Source organism: Schistocerca nitens, chromosome 10, assembly GCF_023898315.1.
Source record: "Schistocerca nitens isolate TAMUIC-IGC-003100 chromosome 10, iqSchNite1.1, whole genome shotgun sequence".
NCBI lineage: Eukaryota > Metazoa > Arthropoda > Insecta > Orthoptera > Acrididae > Schistocerca > Schistocerca nitens.
In genome coordinates this window covers 141,520,990-141,543,200 of record NC_064623.1, presented here as the reverse complement: position 1 = coordinate 141,543,200, position 22,211 = coordinate 141,520,990, and the positions used below count along the sequence as shown (strand labels likewise).

Below are 22,211 nucleotides of genomic sequence, written 5' to 3'. Positions count from 1 at the left end.
GACGTCACACAAAGAGTAATGGCCAAGTTAACATGGGCTTGTGTATCCGCCCTACAGCCCTAACATGTCAACCTGCGACTTGGTCAGCTAAAAAAGACACATCTCAAAGGGAAGCGCCTTAACTTGGAAGACGAACTCAAGGACACAGTGGATGATTCGCTTCTGTCACAGCCACGGGAATTCTGGGAACAGGGAAGCCTTTGGCTCGGGTAACGCTAGCATAGTTGTCCGTAGGCTTCTGATTACTTTTGACTAAGGGGCTACAATTATACCCACAGTGTTGTTTCGTACCTTTTCTTTTGAACGCCCCTCATACATATGTAAGTTACTAAGACAATGTTTCGTACTGCAATCAGTAGGGATCGTAACCACACACTGGCAATTATCTCGCGGACACAGTTTGTTTCCTGACCTTTGTTTACTGGAAAGCTGTTGTGTTTGTCAACGTCACATGTGTCAAGTTTTATTGGTAAACTGTGATTGCTGTGGCCACCCACTTGAGACGTCGTAGCGCCTACTGCATCGGCATCCCGCATCACGGACAACCAACACGGGATGCCTGCATCACAGGGCGTATATTCACCAGGGAAACCTACAGGGTGATCAAAAAGTCAGTATAAATTTGAAAACTTAATAAACCACGGAATAATGTAGATAGAGGGGTAAAAATTGACACACATGTTTGGAATGACATGGGGTTTTATTAGAACTGAAAAAAAAACAAAGTTCACAAAATGTCAGACAGATGCCACAGGACAGCAAAACTGCCACCGTGACGGGTGATAGGTACGCCGATATGTTACAGAATCGCATCATCCCCAGCCTGGCTGATAAACACTTGCTGGAATGTACGATGTTTATGCAGGATGGCGCTCCACCCCATATGGCTACACACGTGAAAGATCTCTTGCGCGCGTCGTATGGTGATAAACGCGTGCTCAGCCGCCACTATCGTCATGCTTCACCTCCCAAGTCCCCAGACCTTAGTCCGTGCGATTATTGGCTTTGGGGTTACCTGAAGTCGCAAGTGTATCATGATCGACTGAAATCTCTAGGAATGCTGAAAGACAACATCCGACGCTAATGCCTCACCATAACTCCGGACATGCTTTACAGTACTGTTCACAACATTATTCCTCGACTACAGCCGTTGTTGAGGAATGATGGTGGACATATTGAGCATTTCCTGTAAAGAACATCATCTTTGCTTTGTCTTACTTTGTTATGCTAATTATTGCTATTCTGATCAGATGAAGCGCCATCTGTCGGACATTTTTGAACTTTCCTGTTTTTTTGGTTCCAATAAAACCTCATGTCATTCCAAGCATGTGTGTCAATTTGTACCTCTCTATCTACATTATTCTTTGATTTATTCAGTTTTCAAATTTATACTGATTTTTTTGATCACCCGGTATGTCGTCTGTGTTGCCAACACAAATATTTACCAGCGGCCACAACACAACACCGGGTCTCCACCAACGGCCGCCAGGGACGGCTACCAGTTCGCAGAGCCTGCAGAACAGCTTCACCAGAGGTCGCAGCTAGCCCAGGAACGCTATCGGAAATAGTTCCGGCAGATACGTCCGCCAAACGGGCTTTATAGGGTGGCGAACTGCCGAAAAAGGGCAGTTCGACGCACCGCTTGAAAGTATACAAGTTGCCTCTCCGGCAGCCATGGACAGACGCCTCTCCTAGCTGGTCGCTTTCTTGCACATGGACTTGGTATAATCGACGAACATCTTGACGTTGTAGAATTGTTTGATAGTGATCTCTCCCCGTGAAAAGTCGCGTCTTTTCTATTGTTGTTTGCTATTTTATATTGGTGAGCCGGCCGGAGTGGCCGAGCGGTTCTAGGCTCTTCAGTTTGGAACCGCGCGACCGCTACGGTCGCAGGTTCGAATCCTGCCTCGGGCATGGATGTGTGTGATGTCCTTAGGTTAGTTAGGTTTAAGTAGTTCTAAGTTCTAGGGGACTGATGACCTCAGCAGTTAAGTCCCATAGTGCTCAGAGCCATTTGAACCATTTTTATATTGGTGACGATCCGCAGCTGGGATCGAACCTGTTGTTCTTTTGGAGATTGTGTTAGTGTTTCGTTTTGATGAGTCCAGTAAATTGTTTTCGGACTTGTTTTTCACGCATTTCTATTCTGTTAGCGCAGATACTTCAGTGATCTCTCCTATATATATGATAACAGAATTTATATAATTTTTATGGATAAATAAATAACCAATCTCTTTTGGCTAACTGCTTGATGCAAATATTTTCCTCCGACGCTGTTTCAGTGACGTTTCCGTTTCTCCTGGTGCTGTCATCGGTAACCAAATCCAGATCCGCCCTATGAAAAGCGTGAAGTAGCGCGGAGGATACTTATTTTTAAGATATAAATGAATTTATTGTGCTAGTTTATGATTAGCGTCATGGCATTTAGGCGAATAAGTTGCAACTGCACTTCACAGCAACATAACCCTTCACCAGTGCTCACTGTTGATAAATAAACAGTGTACTGACACAGATTTCGCTCCCTAGCCTGCCGAAGCGCCTTCCTCCTCTCCTTACGCACTGCATCGTCGGCAATGACATCCGAACAGTGTGGTTACATCGCCGACAATGTGGTAGCATCGCCGACAATGGCATCCGAACGATTCCAGAAAGCAGTGTTTATTCCGTCTCCTAGAGTGCTCTTGTTTATAACAATGTGTTGTGCCGTATTCGTTCGTCCAGTACTTTTGTGATGTTAATGTTACTATTGTCTTGCCCTCCCTGTTGGCACGGCTTTCCGGGCGGGAAGGAGCGCCTGGTCCCCGGCACGAATCCGCCCGGCGGATTTGTGTCGAGGTCCGTTGAACCGGCCAGTCTGTGGATGGTTTTTAGGCGGTTTTCCATCTGCCTCGGCGAATGCGGGCTGGTTCCCCTTATTCCGCCTCAGTTACACTATTTCGGCGATTGCTGCACAAACAAGTTCTCCACGTACGCGTACACCACCATTACTCTACCACGCAAACATAGGGTTTACACTCGTCTGGTGTGAGAAGTTCCCTGGGGGGGGGGGGGGGGGGGTCCACTGGGGGCCGAACCCACGACGAACGACATGGTCCTACCAGGGGGAAAAGGAAATGCAACTAACGTCTGGGAGGGGGGTGGAGGCACCAAATGATACATCACTTCTGCGAAAAATGGTCTCGAAACGACCCTGCAGAGGGGAGGTCGTCAACACTTATTTTGGGAGGAGACAGCACCTGTCACTCCGATACTTGATCTGTGCCTGGTGGCAGCAAGAACAACTTATTTTGGTCATGGAGGAGACTTTACTGGGGTAAAAATTGTAGAGGCAGGCCAAACCTTGACAACAGCGAGCAGTTTGAACTAGATGTAAGTGGCAGCAGTCGTGCACAGATGTAGAGCCGTGTACGGGACAGGCTAGTGGGGAGAGCTGTACAGAGCAGTCTCCAGACTGAAGACGGCGGGGCCTACCTTGGCATCAACAAACTTGGCGACGTCCTGCGGCGTGACCACCTGCTGGGCTTTCTTCTTGAGCACCACGTAGGCCCGGGGCACCTCGCCGCTCCTCTCGTCAGGCACGCCCACCACTGCCGCCTCCTCGACGGCAGGATGGCTGCGCAGGATCTCCTCCAGTTCCGCCGGCGGCACCTGTAGCATTCGTCAGTAGTGTACAGCACACCTCCCACAGGTACAAATACGACGGTTGCCCATAAACTATTGCACCGCATTTCTTTTTTCAGCCGAAAACAATGTTTCGAATGCGAAACGTTACGTCTGTATTACACTACTGGCCATTAAAATTGCTACACCACGAAGATGACGTGCTACAGATTCGAAATTTAATCGACAGGAAGAAGATGCTGTGATTGGCAAATGATTAGCTTTTCAGAGCATTCACACAACGTTGGCGCCGGTGGCGACACCTACAACGTGCTGACATGAGGAAAGTTTCCAGCCGATTTCTCATACACAAACAGCAGTTGACCGGCGTTGCCTGGTGAAACGTTGTTGTGATGCCTCGTGTAAGGTTGAGAAATGCGTACCATCACGTTTCCGACTTTGATAAAGGTGGGATTGTAGCCTATCGCGATTGCGGTTTATCGTATTGCGACATTGCTGCTCGCGTTGGTCGAGATCCAATGACTGTTAGCAGAATATGGAATCGGTGGGTTCAGGAGGGAAGTACGGAACGCCGTGCTGGATCCCGACGGCCTCGTATCACTAGCAGTCGAGATGACAGGCAGATTATCCACATGGCTGTAACGGATCGTGCAGCCACGTCTCGATCCCTGAGTCAACAGATGGGGACGTTTGCAACACAACAACCATCTGCACGAACAGTTTGACGACGTTTGCAGCAGCATGGACTATCATCTCGGACAACATGGCTGCGGTTACTCTTGACGCTGCATCACAGACAAGAGCGCCTGCGATGGTCTACTCAACGACGAACCTGGGTGCACGAAGGGCAGAACGTCATTTTTTCGGACGAATCCAGGTTCTGTTTACATCATCATGATGGCCGCATCCGTGTTTGGCGACATCGCGGTGAACGCACATTGGAAGCGTGCATTCGTCATCGCCATACTGGCGTATCACCAGGCGTGATGCTATGGGGTGCCATTGGTTACACGTCTCGGTCACCTCTTGTTCGCATTGACGGCACTTTGAACAGTGGACGTTACATTTCAGATGTGTTACGACCCGTGGCTCTACACTTCATTCGATCCCTGCGAAACCCTACATTTCAGCAGGATAATGCACGACCGCATGTTGCAGGTCCTGTACGGGCCTTTCTGGATACAGAAAATGTTCGACTGCTGCCCCGGCCAGCACATTCTCCAGATCTCTCACCAATTGAAAACGTCTGGTCAATAGTGGCCGAGCAACTGGCTCGTCACAATACGCCAGTCACTACTCTTGATGGGCTGTGGTATCGTGTTGAAGCTGCATGGACAGCTGTACCTGTACACGCCATCCAAGCTCTGTTTGACTCAATGCGCGCGCCAAGTTTCCGTCTCTTCCGAAAGATAGCGTAGCTGCAGGACAGTTTCAAAATGGCGTCTGTAGGTGATGCAACGTGCAGTCATTGAATTTGTCACTGCAGAGGAAGAAACTACGGGGACTATTCACAAACGCTTGTACAAAGTCTATGGAGCATCTGCTGTTGACAGAAATACAGTCAGTAGCCGGGCACGTAGGGTGAGGCCATCAGAAGGCGGTTCGGCGGCGCTCCACGATTTGCAGCGGTCGGGGAGCCCATCCACGGCTGTCACACCTGACGTGTTGCAGCGAGCTGATATTGTCATTCGCGAGGACAGACGTATTCGTGTTGAGGACGAGAGGAGGTGATTCACACAGTGAAGCACTGGCTCCGCCAGCAGTGCAAGGATTTGTACCGACAGGGCATACACGCCCTTGTTTCGCGCTGGAGGAAGGTCATAAAACGCGATGGAGATTATGTGGAAAAATAGGTTGTGTGGATGAAACACCATTCTTTCGTGTGCGTAATTCTCAATATGTTCAATAAAGAATTGCTGAAGAAAAAGCTGCAGTGCATTACTTTCTGGGCATCCCTCGTGCTGATCTATACTGTTGCCTATTACACTGTCCAGTCACATTAATGTGACAACCCGTGGTTTTCCTGAACAACCACATCTTGCAGTGCGGACCGCTGCGAAGCCCGCAGCACGAGACTCAGTGACGTTCTGGAAACTGCCTACAGGGACGCGGGGCCATCCGACTGCAGTGGCACGGCCGGCTGCTTTACATTTCTTTGGCTGTGCGTCCATGGCGCGATTGACGTGGTCCCACAGATTCTCGCTTGATTTATATCGATGAAGTTTGGTGACCAGCGGAGTATAGTTAACTAATCCTGGGACTCTTCAAATGACGCGGGTACGCTCCGTTCTGTGTTACATTTTCCTGCTGCAAGTGTGGTAGGTCCGCTGTTGTTTTCTATCTACATAAATGACCTTTTGGATAGGGTGGATAGCAATGTGCGGCTGTTTGCTGATGATGCTGTGGTGTACGGGAAGGTGTCGTCGTTGAGTGACTGTAGGAGGATACAAGATGACTTGCACAGGCTTTGTGATTTGTGTAAAGCATGGCAGCTAACTCTTAGATAAGTGTGATGAATAGCAAAAAGAATCCCGTAATGTTTGAATACTCCATTAGTAGTGTAGCGCTTGACACAACCACGTCGAATAAATATTTGGGCGTAACATTGCAGAGCGATATGAAGTGGGACAAGCATGTAATGGCAGTTGTGAGGAAGTCGGATAGTCGTCTTCGGTTCATTGGTAGAATTTTGGGAAGATGTGGTTCATCTGTAAAGGAGACCGCTTATAAAACACTAATACGAGTTATTCTTGAGTACTGCTCGAGCGTTTGGGATCCCTATCAGGTCTGATTGAGGAGTACATAGAAGCAATTCAGAGGCGGGCAGCTAGATTTGTTACTGGTAGGTTTGATCATCACGCGAGTGTTACGGAAATGCTTCAGGAACTCGGGTGGGAGTATCTGGAGGAAAGGAGGAGTTCTTTTCGTGAATCGCTACTGAGGAAATTTAGAGAACCAGCATTTGAGGCTGACTGCAGTAAAATTTTACTGCCGCCAACTTATATTTCGCGGAAAGACCACAAAGATAAGATAAGAGAGATTAGGGCTCGTACAGAGGCATATAGGCAGTCATTTTTCCCTCGTTAGGTTTGGGAGTGGAACCGGGAGAGGAGATGCTAATTGTGGTAGGAGGTACCCTCCGCCACGCACCGTTTGCTGGATTGCGGAGTATGTATGTAGATGTAGATGGTAGGTGTCATCGTGCCAAGGAAAAACAATATTCCATGTGGGGGTGGAAATTGTCCCCAAGGATAGATGTGTTGATACACTGTGCCTTCGAGAATCAGTCGTTCCACGCCATTCTACATCTACATCTACATCGTAATCCGCAAGCCACCTAATGGTTCCACTCGTGAATAATGCGTGGGAAGAATGATTGTTGGTAAGCCTCGGTGTTGTCTCTAATTTCTCGAATTTTCTCTTCGTGGTCAATACGCGAGATGTGTGTGTGTGGGGTGGGGGAGGAGGGGGGGGGGAGTTATATGTCGTCCAACTCCTCCTGAAAAGTGCTGTCCCGAAATTCAATAGTAAATCTCTACGTCATTCACAACTGCCAGTGGAGTATGTATAGCTTCTCCGTAACACTCTCTCGCCAGCTAAGCGATTCCGTGACGAAACGCGCTGCTATTCGCTGAATCTTCTCTATCTCCTCTATCAGTCCTACCTGATAGGGATACCAGATAGATGAACAATACTCAAGAATTGAGCGAATAAGCGCCTTGTAAGCCGCTTCTTTCGTGGATGAGTTTCATTTCCTTAAGATTCTTCCGATGAATCTGAGTCTGCCGTCTGCTTTTCGCACTGTTTTATATGGTCATTCCACTTACGGTCGCTCTGGATAGTTAGGCCCAGATATTTTAGGCCAGACGCTGTCTCCAGCTGTTCGTCATCAATAGTGTATCTGTACAGTAGAGGATTTCTTTTCCTATGTATGTACAATATGTTACATTTATTGACGGTCAGGGTCAACTGCCAGAGCCTGCACCATTCATCAGTTCTCTGGAGGTCGTTCTGCAAATTCTTACTATCTTCTGGCGTTGCTGCTTCGGTATAGACAACTGCATCACCTGCGGATAGCTTTAAAGAGAATCCGGTGCCTTCTACTAGATCATTTATATACCCTGTAATCATCAATGGTCCTATCACACTTCCCTGTGATGCTCCGCATACTACCTTTACATCTGTCGACTTTGTTCCGTTAAGAGCGACGTGTTGAGTTATATCTGCAAGAAATTCTTGAATACAACCGCAAGTCTGTTCCGATACTCCGTAATCTCGTATTTATATCATTAAACGGCAATGCGGGACGGTGTCAAATGCCTTACTGAACTCAAGCAACACGGCATCAGCCTGAGCGCCGTTGTCCACTGTACTGTGGATCTCACGGAGGAACAGAGCGTGCTGAGTTTCGCAGGATCTCTGTTTGCGGAATCCGTGTTGATTTTCATACAGGAGATGTTCATTTTCAAAAACGTCATAATTCTTGAGAGTAAAACATGTTCCATAATTCTACAACAGATTGACGTCAATAATATAGGTCATTAATTGGGTGAATCTGTCTTACGGCCCTTCTTAAAAACGGGGGTGACCTGCGTTTTTTTTTTTTCCAGCCGTTAGGTACGAGTACCTTTCGTTGCTCAAGCGATCTACGATAAATTACTGCTAGAAGGGGAGCAAGCTCTTTCGCATCATCTTTATAGAATCTTATAGGTATCTCATCTGGTTCAGAAGCCTTTCCACTACTAAGCGATTGTAGCTGCTTTTCAGTTCCGCGATCGGTTATCTCAATATCGGCCATCTCGACGCTCGCACGACGTTTGAAAGGAGGGACAGTGTTACGATCCTCCGCGGTGAAACAACTTCGGAAGACTGAATTCAGTATACCGGCCTTCTTTCTGTTATCCTCCGTTTCTGTGCGGGTGTGGTCGCTGAGAGAATGAATAGATGATTTTGATCCACTTACTGATTTTACATACGACCAAAATCTCCTAGGGTTTTTACTCAGGTCGGGTGACAACGTCTTAGTTTCAAAATCATTTAACGCTTTTCTCATTGCTCTCCTTACGCTCATTTGCGCTTCGTTCAGCTTTTGTTTGTCAGCTAGGTCGTTACTTCTCTTGAATCTGAAATGAAGTGCTCTTTGTTTACGTAGCGCTTTTGTAACAAGACTATTAAACCATGGTGGATCTTTCCCCTTAAAACCTTACTCGGAACATACTTGTTAGGGCATTTTGAACGATGCTTTTGAATTTTTTTCCATTTGTTCTCCATATCTTCGTCCTCGTCACCGAATATTTCATGCTGACTGCTGAGATATTCTGAAGTTTGTATCCTGTCACCCTTTCTGAGCAAATATATCTTCCTACCTTTCTTACAAGGGAACCTCCCCATCGCACCCCCCTCAGATTTAGTTCTAAGTTGGCACAGTGGATAGGCCTTGAAAAACTGAACACAGATCAATCGAAAAAACAGGAAGAAGTTGTGTGGAACTATGAAAAAAATAAGCAAAATATACAAACTGAGTAGTCCATCCGCAAGACAAGCAACATCAAGGACAATCTGAGCTCAGGGGCGCCGTGATCCCCTGGTTAGCGTGGGAAGCTACGGAACGAGAGGTCCTTGGTTCAAGTATTCCCTCGCGTGAAAATTTTACTTTCTTTATTTTCGCAAGGTTATGATCTGTCCGTTCGTTCACTGACGTCTCTGTTCACTGTAATAAGTTTAGTGTCTGTGTTTTGCGACCGCACCGCAAAACCGTGCGATTAGTAGACGAAAGGACGTGCCTCTCCAATGGGTACCGAAAACATTTGATCGCAAGGTCATAGGTCAACCGATTTCTCCACAGGAAAACACGTCTGATATGTTCTATACGACATTGGTGACGGCATGTGCGTCACATTACAGGAATATGTTGTCGACCCACCTAACTTGTACACTTGGCGAACGGGTAAAAAGATTCTTCTACCTTGCCCGATTTAGGTTTTCTTGTGGATGTGATAATCACTCCCAAAAAAGTGATGAAAACACAAGAGTTTGTCACATAAACTGCGACAAATGAATGCAACAGTTTCACAGTCACACAGTTTTCCCTGTGATCTGTCAAAACATATGTTTTTAACGTTTTCAAATTTTTCCGTGTGTAGACCGTCAAATCCTGCATATGTCCAAGCAAATCTGAACATGTCCAGGAATTTTGGAGAGCGAAGTTGATTATGTGTGAGTGCCTGAACTTTGATAATTGTCTGAAAATAAAAAAAAAAACTAAGTTTTCACTCGAAGGAAGTCTTGAACCAAGGACCTCTCGCTCCGCAGCAGCTCATGCTAGACACGGGACCACGGCGGTCCTGAGCTCACATATTCCTTGATGTTGCTTATCTTGCAAATGGACTACTCAGTTTGTATATTTTGCTTATTTTTTTCATAGTTCCACACAACTTCTTCCTGTTTTCTCGATTGATCTGTGTTCAGTTTTTCAAGGCCTATCCACTGTGCCAACTTAGAACTAAATCCGAGGGGGCTGCGATGGGGAGGTTCCCTTGTTAGTATTCCTTGTAGGACCTGTCGTCATAGATGCTGCCACAGCCTTGTGATCGCTGATACCTTCCTCTACCTTAACTGATTCGATAAATTCAGGTCTGTTTGTAGCCAGGAGGTCTAAGACGTTACTTTCTCGAGCTGGCCTCTATTTGGTCAAGGTAATTTTCGGACAAGACATCCTGAACAATGCCAATCTGACACAGGCTTTTATGGCATAATCCTATAGCTAGCAAGTTGAGGTCAACCCCTATTACAACGGCATCATGAGGAAAATTACTAATGATATTCTCCAAGTTCAATCTGAACCGCTCTACAACTACAGATCCTGACCCAGGTGGTCTTTAAGACCGTTCTTTGATAATCAATTTCACCAAGGTTAATTCACATTCGGAATCCGTGATAATCTCGCTAGATTTTATCAAATTTTTTATTGCAATAAACACGCCGTCACGATTGGCGACTAACCTAGCCTTACGATAAACATTCCAATCTGAAGTTAGTATTTCGTTGTCATTGACGTCTGGTTTCACCACCTTTCTGTTCCCAATACTATCTGTGCATTATAGCCTTCAATAAGCGATATTAGTTCTGGGACCTTTCCTTGGATGCTCCTGCAGTTTACTAAAATCATATTAATCTTTGCTACGAGGGTTGGAACTTTACAGCTCGCACAAAATAGATACGTGTTTCAAAGTTTTGCTGGCCTTCAAGGTAGTCACCAGCATTGTGTTTAACCCGTTGCCAGCGATGTGGAGGTCGTAGGATACTCTTAGCAGTGCCAGTTGTGCTGACGAATTTGTTGCAGTTCTGAAGGGAATGCTTCAGTTTAGAAATCGAGTTGAACTCTCGAGGGCTTAAGTCAGGGGAGTGCAGTAGGTGGTATAGCACTCAGCAGCCCCATCGGTCAAACAAATCAGTAACAGCTTGCACTGTATGTGCTTGAGCATTATCCTGCAAAATGATAGTCAGATCCTGCAGAAAGTGTCATCACTTCTGTCTCTAGGCTGGTCGTAGGTTGTGTTCCAAAAATGAACAGCATAGAGACAGAAGCTATGACACTTTCTGCAGGACCTGACCATCATTTTGCAGGACAGTGCTCAGGCACTTACAGTGAAAGCTGTTATTGATTTGTTTGACTGATGGGGCTGCTAAGTGCTATACTGCACTCCCCTGACTTAAGCCCTCGTGACTTCAGCTGGATTTCTAAACTGAAGGAAACACTTCACGGCATTCGCTTCAGAACTGCTACACATTCGTCGTGCAATAGATCGCGCCGCTCGAACTGTCAACACAACTGGCACTGCTAAGAGTATCCTACGACTTCCACATCGCTGTCAACGGGTTATACACAATGCTGGTGACTACTTTGAAGGTCAGCAAAACTTTAAAACACGTCTCTATTTTGTACAAGCTGTAAATAAATAGTTGCCACTATTAAAGTTCCAACCCTCGTATCTCTGACCTGCGACGATCAAGATTCTCTGAGGCCGATGTGGCTGATTTAACAGGCAAATCGTCTTTGATCCAAAGAGAGGTGTTCTCTAACCTAAAAAAGCCCATGTGGACACCACACGTACTCCGCTACCCTAGTAGCCGCTTCCTGTGTGTACTGCACGCCTGACCTATTAAGGGGAACCCTGCAATTATGCACCCGATAGCTGAGAGACATTCGTATCCGTTACCGTCGCAGAGCCGTTTGAGCCTTTGGTTTAGACCTTCCACCCTGCTCCAAACCAGAGGACCGCAATCAACCCTGGGTACGGTGCTACAAATAGCTTAGCCTGCGACCCGCGTGCTTGCTAGTTGCCTTCACCAAATCAGCCAGCCGCCGAAAGGAGCCGAGGATGGCCTCAGAACCCAAGCGGCAGGCGTCATTCGTGCCGACATGTGCCACTACATGCAGCCGGTTGCACCCAGAGCACTGGCAATAACGTCTGCTGAAAGGCCGTTTATGTGGCACTGTTGAAGCGGGTGATCAGTTCGTCGACAGCTGCTCGTCTATTTCCCCATACACATCACTGCAGCTATCTTGTCATTTATGGCCTGTGGTTCACCACAGTTGCCTCAGCTATGGTTTTGAATAGCGCCATTTTGCCATGCACAGTATGCTTTAACCACTGCAGCAGGCAAACAGTTTATGTACCTTGCCTTTTTGGAAATGCTTCCACCATTGTCCCTAAATCCACTGATCTTGCCCTTTTGGACGCAAGATAATTCGCTCCATTTCGACTGCCCTGCATTCCGCGCCCCCCAAGATGCTTTATACGGGGTGAAAAGTATTTAAACCGACAAACTCTGGGAGGTTGTAGGGGACATCAAAACAAATATTTTTCCCTAATGTCATTTTTTTCCTATGAGGCCGTAGTACACTGATATGGTTGGTGCGTACTACGTAGCGCACCACAACGGACGAGCTGCACAGCGTGTTTATCAACAACAATATCCTAATCGCCGTATCCCGCATCATACGACCTTTGCTGCTGTGTACCAACGTCCGCGTGAGACCGAGTCATTTAGCAGATTACCTGGACAGGGACGCCGTCGCACGGTAACACGCTGCAATTTGAGGGAGCTGTCTTGCAGCATGTGGAGCGGGAGCCTTCAATCAGCATTCGTAAAATTGCACGTAACATGGGGACGATTCAGCCGAATGTAATAACAGTCCTTCGAGAGCAATTGTTACGTCCATTGCACTTACACAACCTGGAACCAGTTGATTATCCACCCAGTTTTCGCAGTGGTACCTGGAACAGTGTGAAATGCATCCTTCATTTCGATCCTATGTGTTGTTTACCGATGAAGCAACGTTCGGACGTGATGGAGTCTTCAACATTTACAATTCGCATGTTTGGAGTGGGGATAACCCACATGCCACAGTTACTAGCGCTCATCAAGTCGGTTCTTCGTTAATGTGTGGGTCGGTGTTGCTGGGGACTGTTTAATTGGGCCGTATCTGCTACATAGGCCATTAAATGGCAGGCAGTATTACAATTTTCTGGCCAGAGCATTGCCAGAATTTCTGAAAGACGTCCCGCTCCCTACAAGACAACGCATGTGGTTCCAACATGACGGGGCGCCGGCACATTTCAGTAGTCGTGTGCGTCGATTCCTGGACCCACGGTTCCCAAAAACGTAGATTGGCATAGGTGGTCCTGTACCATGACCTGCTCGATCCCCAGATATGTCCCCTCTGGACTTTTTTGTGTGGGGAGAGATGCGCAACCTTGTTTCTGCAACTCCTGTTGCGTCAGACGAGGATATGGCTGCCCGGATACTAGCAGCAGCAGGAACAATTCAGGATACTCCTGGGGTTTTTGCCCGCGTCGGACAGAACATGATCCGACGGTGTAACCTTTGTTTACGTGTCAATGGAGGCATTTTTGAAAATCTACTGTGATTGACACTGGGTTGTGTTAATCTGTTGTCTCTTGGTCATTAAAAAAATTGAAAAGTTTCCAGAATGAGATTTTCACTCTGCAGCGGAGTGTGCGCTGATATGAAACTTCCTGGCAGATTAAAACTGTGCGCCCGACCGAGACTCGAACTCGGGACCTTTGCCTTTCGCGGGCAAGTGCTCTACCATCTGAGCTACCGAAGCACGACTCACGCCCGGTACTCACAGCTTTACTTCTGCCAGTACCTCGTCTCCTACATTCCAAACTTTACAGAAGCTCTCCTGCGAAAGTCGGGCGATCTGTCATTCGCTCCAATTGTCCAGAATGTTCTTCAGTTGTGAACAGTTGTGGCCCGACGACATATTTGGGAACATGAAGTCTATGAATGGCTGCAAGTGATCTCCAAGTAGATGAGCGTAACCATTTCCTGTTAACTATCGGTTCAGTTGGACCATTCCATGTAAACACAGCTCACACCATTACGGAGCCACCACCAACTTGCACAGTGCCTTGTTGACAACTTAGGTCCATGGCTTCGTTGGTTTTGCGCCACGTTCGAAACCTACCATCAGCTCTTACCAACTGATTACGTCACGGGTTTCCAATCATCTAGGGTCCAACCGATATGGTCATAACACCGGGAGAGGCGAGGCAGGCGATGTCGTTATGTTGACAAAAGCACTCGTATCTCTCATCTGCTGCGATAGCCCATTAACGTCAGATTTCACCGCACTGTCCCAAAGGATACAATCTTCGTACGTCTCACATCGATTTCTGCGGTTATTTCACGCAGTGTTGCTTGTCTGTTACCAGTGACAACTCTACGCAAAGACAGCTGCTCTCATTCAGTGAAGGCCGCCAGCCACTGCGTTGTCCATGCACTCTTGACACTGTGTATCTCTGCATATTGAATTCTCTAAAATTTCCGAAATCGTGTGGTTACCTTCCATTTAGAAGGCTGTTGCACTCAGCGACTGTTATTGACTTGTAAATACCAGATTTCAGCTATCAGTCGTCCTTTTTAAATTTTATTGGCAGATCTAGATTTCAGCTAGGAACTAGCCATTCTCAATGCACTATCATTTTTGATCAATGCATGTAATGCCTTTCCGTAGGGCTTCATCTACAGGCATTACGTGCATTGGTCAAAAATGATAGTGCATTGAGAATGGCTAGTTCCTAGCCGAAATCTAGAAATGCCAATAAAATTTAAAAAGGACAACTGATAGCTGAAATCTATTATTTACAATTTCCGAAATGCGTCTGTCTCCAAATGCCGGCCCTTATGACTGAGCGGTTCTAGGCGCTTCAGTCCGGAACCGCACTGCTGCTACGGTCGCAGGTTCGAATCCTGCCTCGGGCATGGATGTGTATGATGTCCTTAGGTTAGTTAGGTTTAATTAGTTCTAAGTCTAGGGGACTGATGACCTCAGATGTTAAGTCCCATAGTGCTTAGAGCCATTTGGACCATTTGTCTCCAAACATCACTACACCAATGCAGTGACGTTTTATACCTTGTGCACGCGGTGCTACCGCTATCTGTATATGTGCGTATCGCTACACCATGACCTTTGTCACCTAAGTGTAAGCTGTTGCTATCTGTTTCCGCTGCTGGATCCGCCCTCATAATGCCCCTGGCCAAAAGCCATTGTCTGCTGGATTCCTTGGACTTCGGGGCAGCACGCCAGCAGCGTTGCCACTTAACAATCAATTCAGTTGTTCACTGTAACGTCTTTGAATTCACATTTCCGTCATCATCTGCACCACAGGAATCTAGATTCTTGAGAAACCATTTCATTCAGAGGTCGCCGACCTCAGTTGCCTCCTCTCCATCTGTAGAGTATCTCGTCTAGCCGGAATGGCAGCGTACTGCCGGGCGCTTGAGTGACTCGTGAAGTCTTCCTTGGCTTTCCAAGATACTGCGGCTGTGGTATCGTCCAAGGTGCGTGAGGTTGACGCTCTGCTCAGTGCAGCACTGGTACCCAGCGTCGTTAATGCCTAATGGGCATCTTGGAAGATATGCAGCCGTAGTATCCAGGGAGGCCGAGGAAGAGGTAAACGAGGCATTCAACCATAAGCCAATCGTGCGGCAATCGATGCCAGACAACATTCTCTGCAGATGGAGAGAATTAAGGTCGGCGACCACCGAATGAAATAGTTTCCCAAGAATCTACATTGCGTTGGTGCAAGTGATAATGGAAGTGTGGCCTTTAACAAGTAACAGTGATGGGCGGAATTACTTGTTATAGTGGAAATGCTACTGACATGATGCCCGACACCAAAGGAACCCAGCAGACTGTGGCTGTTGATCGCCATAGTATGAGGGCGATTCAAGTAGTGTAGACAACCACCTACGAGTTAAATGCACGAAAATAAATGAACAAATAGAGAACAAATTCTGTAGTGTTTGTAGTAGATTAGTAGCTGGGTAATTGATCAAGGGTATTAATATAGGTTTGTAGTAGTAGAAGTAGTTCCAGTTTTTCTATCCTTTTTTAAAATTAAGTATCAGAAATAAATAATTAATACATAATTTATTGCTATACGAGGAAATGTGATTTGCATGGCCTATTTCAGCTTTACAGATAATAGGCTGTAACTATGAAGAATAAATAAATTAGTAAATAAAGTCTGACGATCATTACCCGCTACAAAAAAATGTTTCAAATGGCTCTGAGCACTGTGGGACTTAACTTCTAAGGTCATCAGTCCCCTAGAACTACTTAAACCTAACTTAACTAAGGACATCACACACATCCATGCATGAGGCAGGATTCGAACCTGCAACCCTAGCGGTCGCTCGGTTCCAGACTGTAGCGCCTAGAACCGGTCGGCCACCCCGGCCGGCTTACTCGCTACACTTTCGTACGGCCACAGTCCTACGATTGTGCTCTGGAGTGCCCACATTGCCGCAGGCACAGCTGTCATTACTCTGCCTTTTGATTTTGGACAGGTATGTAGCATATGGGCCAGAGCCAGTCAAGTAATGTATAAGACCACTCATTTTCAGTCTTCTGCTGACGTAAGGAGAAATTCTTATGTCGTCCTTCCGGTGCCTGAAGAATCCCATTCATTTTCCCACAACTGAAATATGCGATCTTGTATTAAGTTTCCAGTACTGCCCTCAGTTCTATTTTTCGTATTATCACTGATTGCCTTTTCTTAACCAATAAAATGCTCCCCTTTCCCGAACTCCACTGGGCATAGTTTCAGAGTTATTAACACTGCATCATTCACGGTAGTCCAAAAGCAGACCGTTAATCTTAGTAGTACCCTGGGCCGTGGTAAAATTTGCTGTTTTGAAGAACGCGGCCGGCCGAAGTGGCTGTGCGGTTAAAGGCGCTGCAGTCTGGAACCGCAAGACCGCTACGGTCGCAGGTTCGAATCCTGCCTCGGGCATGGATATTTGTGATGTCCTTAGGTTAGTTAGGTTTAACTAGTTCTAAGTTCTAGGGGACTAATGACCTCAGAAGTTGAGTCCCATAGTGCTCAGAGCCATTTGAACCATATTTTTTGAAGAACGCGCCGCAGCGCGTAGTGTAAAGCAGTCGCCCTCCGTTTCTGGTGGTGGCGCCGCTGTGTCAATCGCAACTTTGGTGTCTCCCTCTGGCGTGAAAGGGGAAAAGTTGCTTGTTCACGTGCATTTAAGGGGCGCTATGAGCTCGGCAGTGGGTCAGTCGTGGTGAGGCTAGGTCAGTCTCGCGTTCCTATTTGTGCGGCTGTTAGTGTCTGTCTGTCGTCGGAGTGCGAGTATGTCTGTCGTTTGGATCAAACTTTGAAGCCAGAAAATGAGAGTCTTGCCACTCCGCCAGTAACAGAACTCAGCTAGTGCTCGCCCGGTCCTGGCTGAGTTCCTGCATCTGAGTCTGCGTGTTAGGCCGCCAGTCTACTCGAGTTGCTCGGGCAACGCTCATTGGCGGTTGGATTGGTCGGTTGGTCGGTCGCGCACTGAGAAACGAGATGACTTGTCCGCCTCGAGCGTCAGCGCATGTCAGGTCCCCACGTGAGTCCAGTGGGCTGCGCCGTATAGGAAGGTGTAGTGGCTTCGCGGTTCACAAGAGAGCAACAGGAGTGAAACCACGACATCGGGCTGGCCGGGGCGAGCTGCGACGCCGTGAGACGGGAGATCGGCGCGCCTTCCTGCGTCCGTTGAAGCGGCTGGCAGCGGACGGTTCGGGAGAGAGTTGGGGGTGCTGCACCAGGTCTTCATCAGAAATCGTAGTTTATTAGAAGTGATTGGAGATATGTTGTTTCATTTACTTGTTAAATTCTACTTGTTTTCTTGGTGAGGTCACCAGCCGCTTTGTTTTGGGGTCGTCCCACCATTCTTCTCAGTTTGTCCACCCGCGGGAAGGTGGTTATTTGTGAATTGGGTGGTCCGTTTTTCCCTTGTGGAATTGGGGAGGGTTAGAGAAATCTGCGGTTCGGGTTGTTCAGTAATCCCCATACGTTAATTGCTACCTCTGTCGTGTTTGTCTGATTCGGTGTTAACTAATTTATAGAATTAAGGTGTAAAGGCCGAATTCCTGAAATATGTTTTTATCTTGCCTATCATCTTGCGAGGTGCTATATGTGTGATGTAGAGCACGTTGTACATTTTATGTTCCTGAATTTCATGGGTTTTATTTAAATAGTCATTTTTATAAAGTTGCCACCCTTCCACCGTAAGAGTCCTTTTAAAAACAAATTGCACTTTCGGTGGCAAATAATTTCTTAGTGTGTGTGTGTGTGTGTGTGTGTGTACGATTTCCATCCCTCTCACGGGGTGCATAGTTAATGTGTTTGTGTGAGTTGTAAAAATTTTCAGTTTAAAGTAATCTGATGTGTTGCAGATTTGCACCAGTGTAGTCTTTCAGAGGTTGTTGTGAGCGGTCGTGACTACGGCCGTGCTGAAAGGGAGCGGCAAGCTTCTCAGCCCGAAGGCTCATACTGTCAATATTCTTCTTCCTGCCTCTAAATAAAATTGTAACTTGACATTTCGAGGGTGCTTTTCTGCTTATAAATTTTAAATCTGTTTTTGAAAAGGCTTTTATGAATAAAATTCCCATTTGTTAAAGGTAATTTCATTTTCATCAGTTACTCCCTGGCAACTACTTCCACGCTCACCTAGTGTGATTAAAGGTGTTAATGTTCTTGATGAATCGGTAGAAAAGATTTTGAAAGTAAATTCATGGTTCATACCCCTCATTGAACTTTCCTGACTAATGAAGCTGCAAACTATGAGCCCAAACGCTCGCCCCATATTATACAACTCATGCTACTGTGGATTGGCGGAATGCTCTTACTGAGTTCAAGGGAAGTCGAAATTGCCTATTTGCGATGGTTATAACTGAAGACATGCGCTGAAAAACGGGATAACCCTCAAATGTAAAAGCTCAGAGATAAGTGTTGCCATCTATTGCTGATTACGGGAACTATCAAAATTCACTTACCTCGAAGTGTTTACATTAACATCTGTCTCACCCCTAAATATCATTTAGGGATGAGAACAATGTCAATTTTGATAGTTCCCGTACCCAACAACAGATGGCAACAATTATCTCTAAGGTTTTACGTTTGAGGGTTAGCCCGTTTTTCCGCGCATGTCTTCAAATTTGCACCTTTTCTGCTTGCCTCCTCTATATGACATGACATGTTCGTCCATTTGTTTCTTCCTTTCATTGGGCTGTGTCCCGCTTCAACGCGGGGTCGGACGTGTTGTTACGGATCTGGCAGTGTTAGTTGCAGAGGATGGCCGGATGCCCTTCCTGCCCCACCCCGAACCCCCTGGTATGTAAGTAGGGTACCCCAGCTGTCTACGTCCAGTGTAAGCCATGAATCAGTGTAACGTTTGTAAATGCCTGTGAGTAGGAACGTGGGGAACAGACCGGTATTCACCTAGCAGGATGTGGAAAACCGGCCCTCGTCGTTAACCCGCCGGGCGGATTCGATTCGGGGCCAGCGCGGCTACCCGAGTCCCCTCGCTGAGCATTATCGCTCTCGGCTACCCTGGCGGGTGACGATGTTGTTCTATAAATTCCCCTAAATACGTCGTTACTATGCTGCTCTCCGCAGCCCGTGGTCGTGCGGTAGCGTTCTCGCTTCCCGCGCACGGGTTCCCGGGTTCGATTCCCGGAGGGGTCAGGGATTTTCTCTGCCTCGTGATGCCTGGGTGTTGTGTGCTGTCCTTAGGTTAGTTAGGTTTAAGTAGTTCTAAGTTCTAGGGGACTGATTACCATAGATGTTAAGTCCCATAGTGCTCAGAGCCATTTGAACCATTTTTTTGCTGCTGTACTAGATATCTCGCTACTGTAATGTTTACATGTACCAGGGATAAATAATTAATAGAAATGGGGAAATACCCTGACATAACCGACTTCGGAAAAGGTCAAATTGTATGGCTCAGCACCTCGGAATGAACATCTGGGAGACGGCTTGGCTGCCCAGCTGTTCACGTCCTACTGTTGTGAGCCTCTATGGAAATTGTTTCAAGGATAGTGAAACCAGTACAGTGGTGATGTTTCGGAGTACATTGTTCACCGCACGTTGATGAAGATGAGGCTCCACTGCAGGGGACACCTCCGCGTCCCCGTGTTGACCCTACGACATCGTCAGTTGCGACTGCAGTGAGATCTACATCTACATCTACATCCATACTCCGCAAGCCACATGGCGGTGTGTGGCGGAGGGTACCTTGAGTATATCGGTTCTCCCTTCTATTCCAGTCTCGTACTGTTCGTGGAAAGAAGGATTGTCGGTATGCTTCTGTGTGGGCTCTAATCTCTCTGGTTTTATCCTCGTGGTCTCTTCGCGAGATATACGTAGGAGGGAGCAATATACTGCTTGACTCCTCGGTGAAGGTATGTTCTCGAAACTTTAACAAAAGCCCGTACCGAGCTACAGAGCGTCTCTCCTGCAGAGTCTTCCACTGGAGTTTATCTATCATCTCCGTAACGCTGTCGCGATTACTAAATGATCCTGTAACGAAGCGCGCTGCTCTCCGTTGGATCTTCTCTATCTCTTCTATCAACCCTATCTGGTACGGATCCCACACTGCTGAGCAGTATTCAAGCAGTGTGCGAACAAGCGTACTGTAACCTACTTACTTTGTTTTCGGATTGCATTTCCTTAGGATTCTTGCAATGAATCTCAGTCTGGCATCTGCTTTACCGACGATCAACTTTATATGATCATTCCATTTTAAATCACTTCTAATGCGTACTCCCAGATAATTTATGGAATTAACTGCGTCCAGTTGCTGACCTGCTACATTGTAGCTAAATGGCAAGGGATCTTTCTTTCTGTATATTCGCAGCACATTACACTTGTTTACATTGAGACTCAATTGGCATTCCCTGCACCATGCGTCAATTCGCTGCAGAACCTCCTGCATTTCAGTACAATTTTCCATTGTTACAACTTCTCGATATACCACAGCATCATCCGCAAAAAGCCTCAGTGAACTTCAGATGTCATCCACAAGGTCATTTATGTATATTGTGAATAGCAACGGTACTACGACACTCCCCTACGGCACACCTGAAATCACTCTTACTTCGGAAGACTTCTCTCCATTGAGAATGACATGCTGCGTTCTGTTATCTAGGAACTCTTCAATCCAATCACAGAATTGGTCTGATAGTCCATATGCTCTTACTTTGTTCATTAAACGACTGTGGGGAACTGTATCGAACGCCTTGCGGAAGTCAAGAAACACGGCATCTACCTGGGAACCCATGTCTATGGCCCTCTGAGTCTCGTGGACGAATACCGCGAGATCATCGGTACTGGCTTGTGGATCAACGGATACGCGTCGGCTGGTCGGATGAATCACGTATTTTGTTACACGACGTCGATGGTCGTGTCCAGACATATCGTCAAAGAGTTGAACAGCTGCTCAAAATATTCACGGCGCCACGGACGACGGCCCTTCTGGGGTAGTAAGCTCACCAGACAGAAAGTAAGTCACCTCTAGAAAAATCATTACAAGCATCATTTAATACCGTGTAATTCTGACTCTGGACTTGATAACCGCCTGGATTCAGTTAGGAATTGAGTCCAAAAGGTTATGCATCACGTTGAATTCAGGTTAAGCCACTCGCTGAAGATTTGATCCCACAGTTCCACCAGATTTTTTTTTTTTTTTTTTTTTTGGGGGGGGGGGAGAATGTTGATGTCCGCGTTTTCCTTGCTCTTCCGACGAGTCGCACAGATTGTTGATGGGGTTCAAGGCAAGTGATTCTGCAAACCAGTCGAAATGTAATAGGACGGAGGAGCGTTCAGAAAACCAGTCACGTATTCTTCCAGCCCGATAAACTCTGGTGTTTCCGTCTCTATCTGCCTCTGTGAGCTATGGTTTCTTGGGAGATGACCGACTCTTCATTTTCGTTACAAGCAGTTCCCGTTGCAATGCGTCCGCAGCTCGTGGTCCAGTGGCTAGCGTTGCTACTCCTGGATCACGGGGTTCGATTCCAGGCTAGGTTGTGGATTTTCTCTGCCTGGGGACTGGGTGTTTGTGTTGTCCTCATCATTTCATCATCAGTGACAGTGGCTAGATTGGACTGTGAAAAAAACAGGACTTTATACGGGCGCTGATGACCGCACAGTTGAGCGCCCCACAAACCAAAGATCATAATCATCCCGAAGCAATGCTCTAACATAACAAGTGGGGATGGACTT

The 22,211-nt window shown here is 46.8% G+C and overlaps 1 protein-coding gene across 3 annotated transcripts in view; it reads right to left on the bottom strand.

Annotated features, from left to right (window-relative positions):
• LOC126210279 (uncharacterized) overlaps positions 1-22,211 on the bottom strand; it is a 340,068-nt gene that overhangs the window by 6,944 nt on the left and 310,913 nt on the right. For all 3 annotated transcript variants that reach the window (XM_049939475.1, XM_049939477.1, XM_049939476.1), the window contains exon 10: positions 3,472-3,648. In XM_049939475.1, coding sequence (XP_049795432.1) covers positions 3,472-3,648 — 177 coding nt within the window. The remainder of the gene's footprint in view (positions 1-3,471; positions 3,649-22,211) is intronic.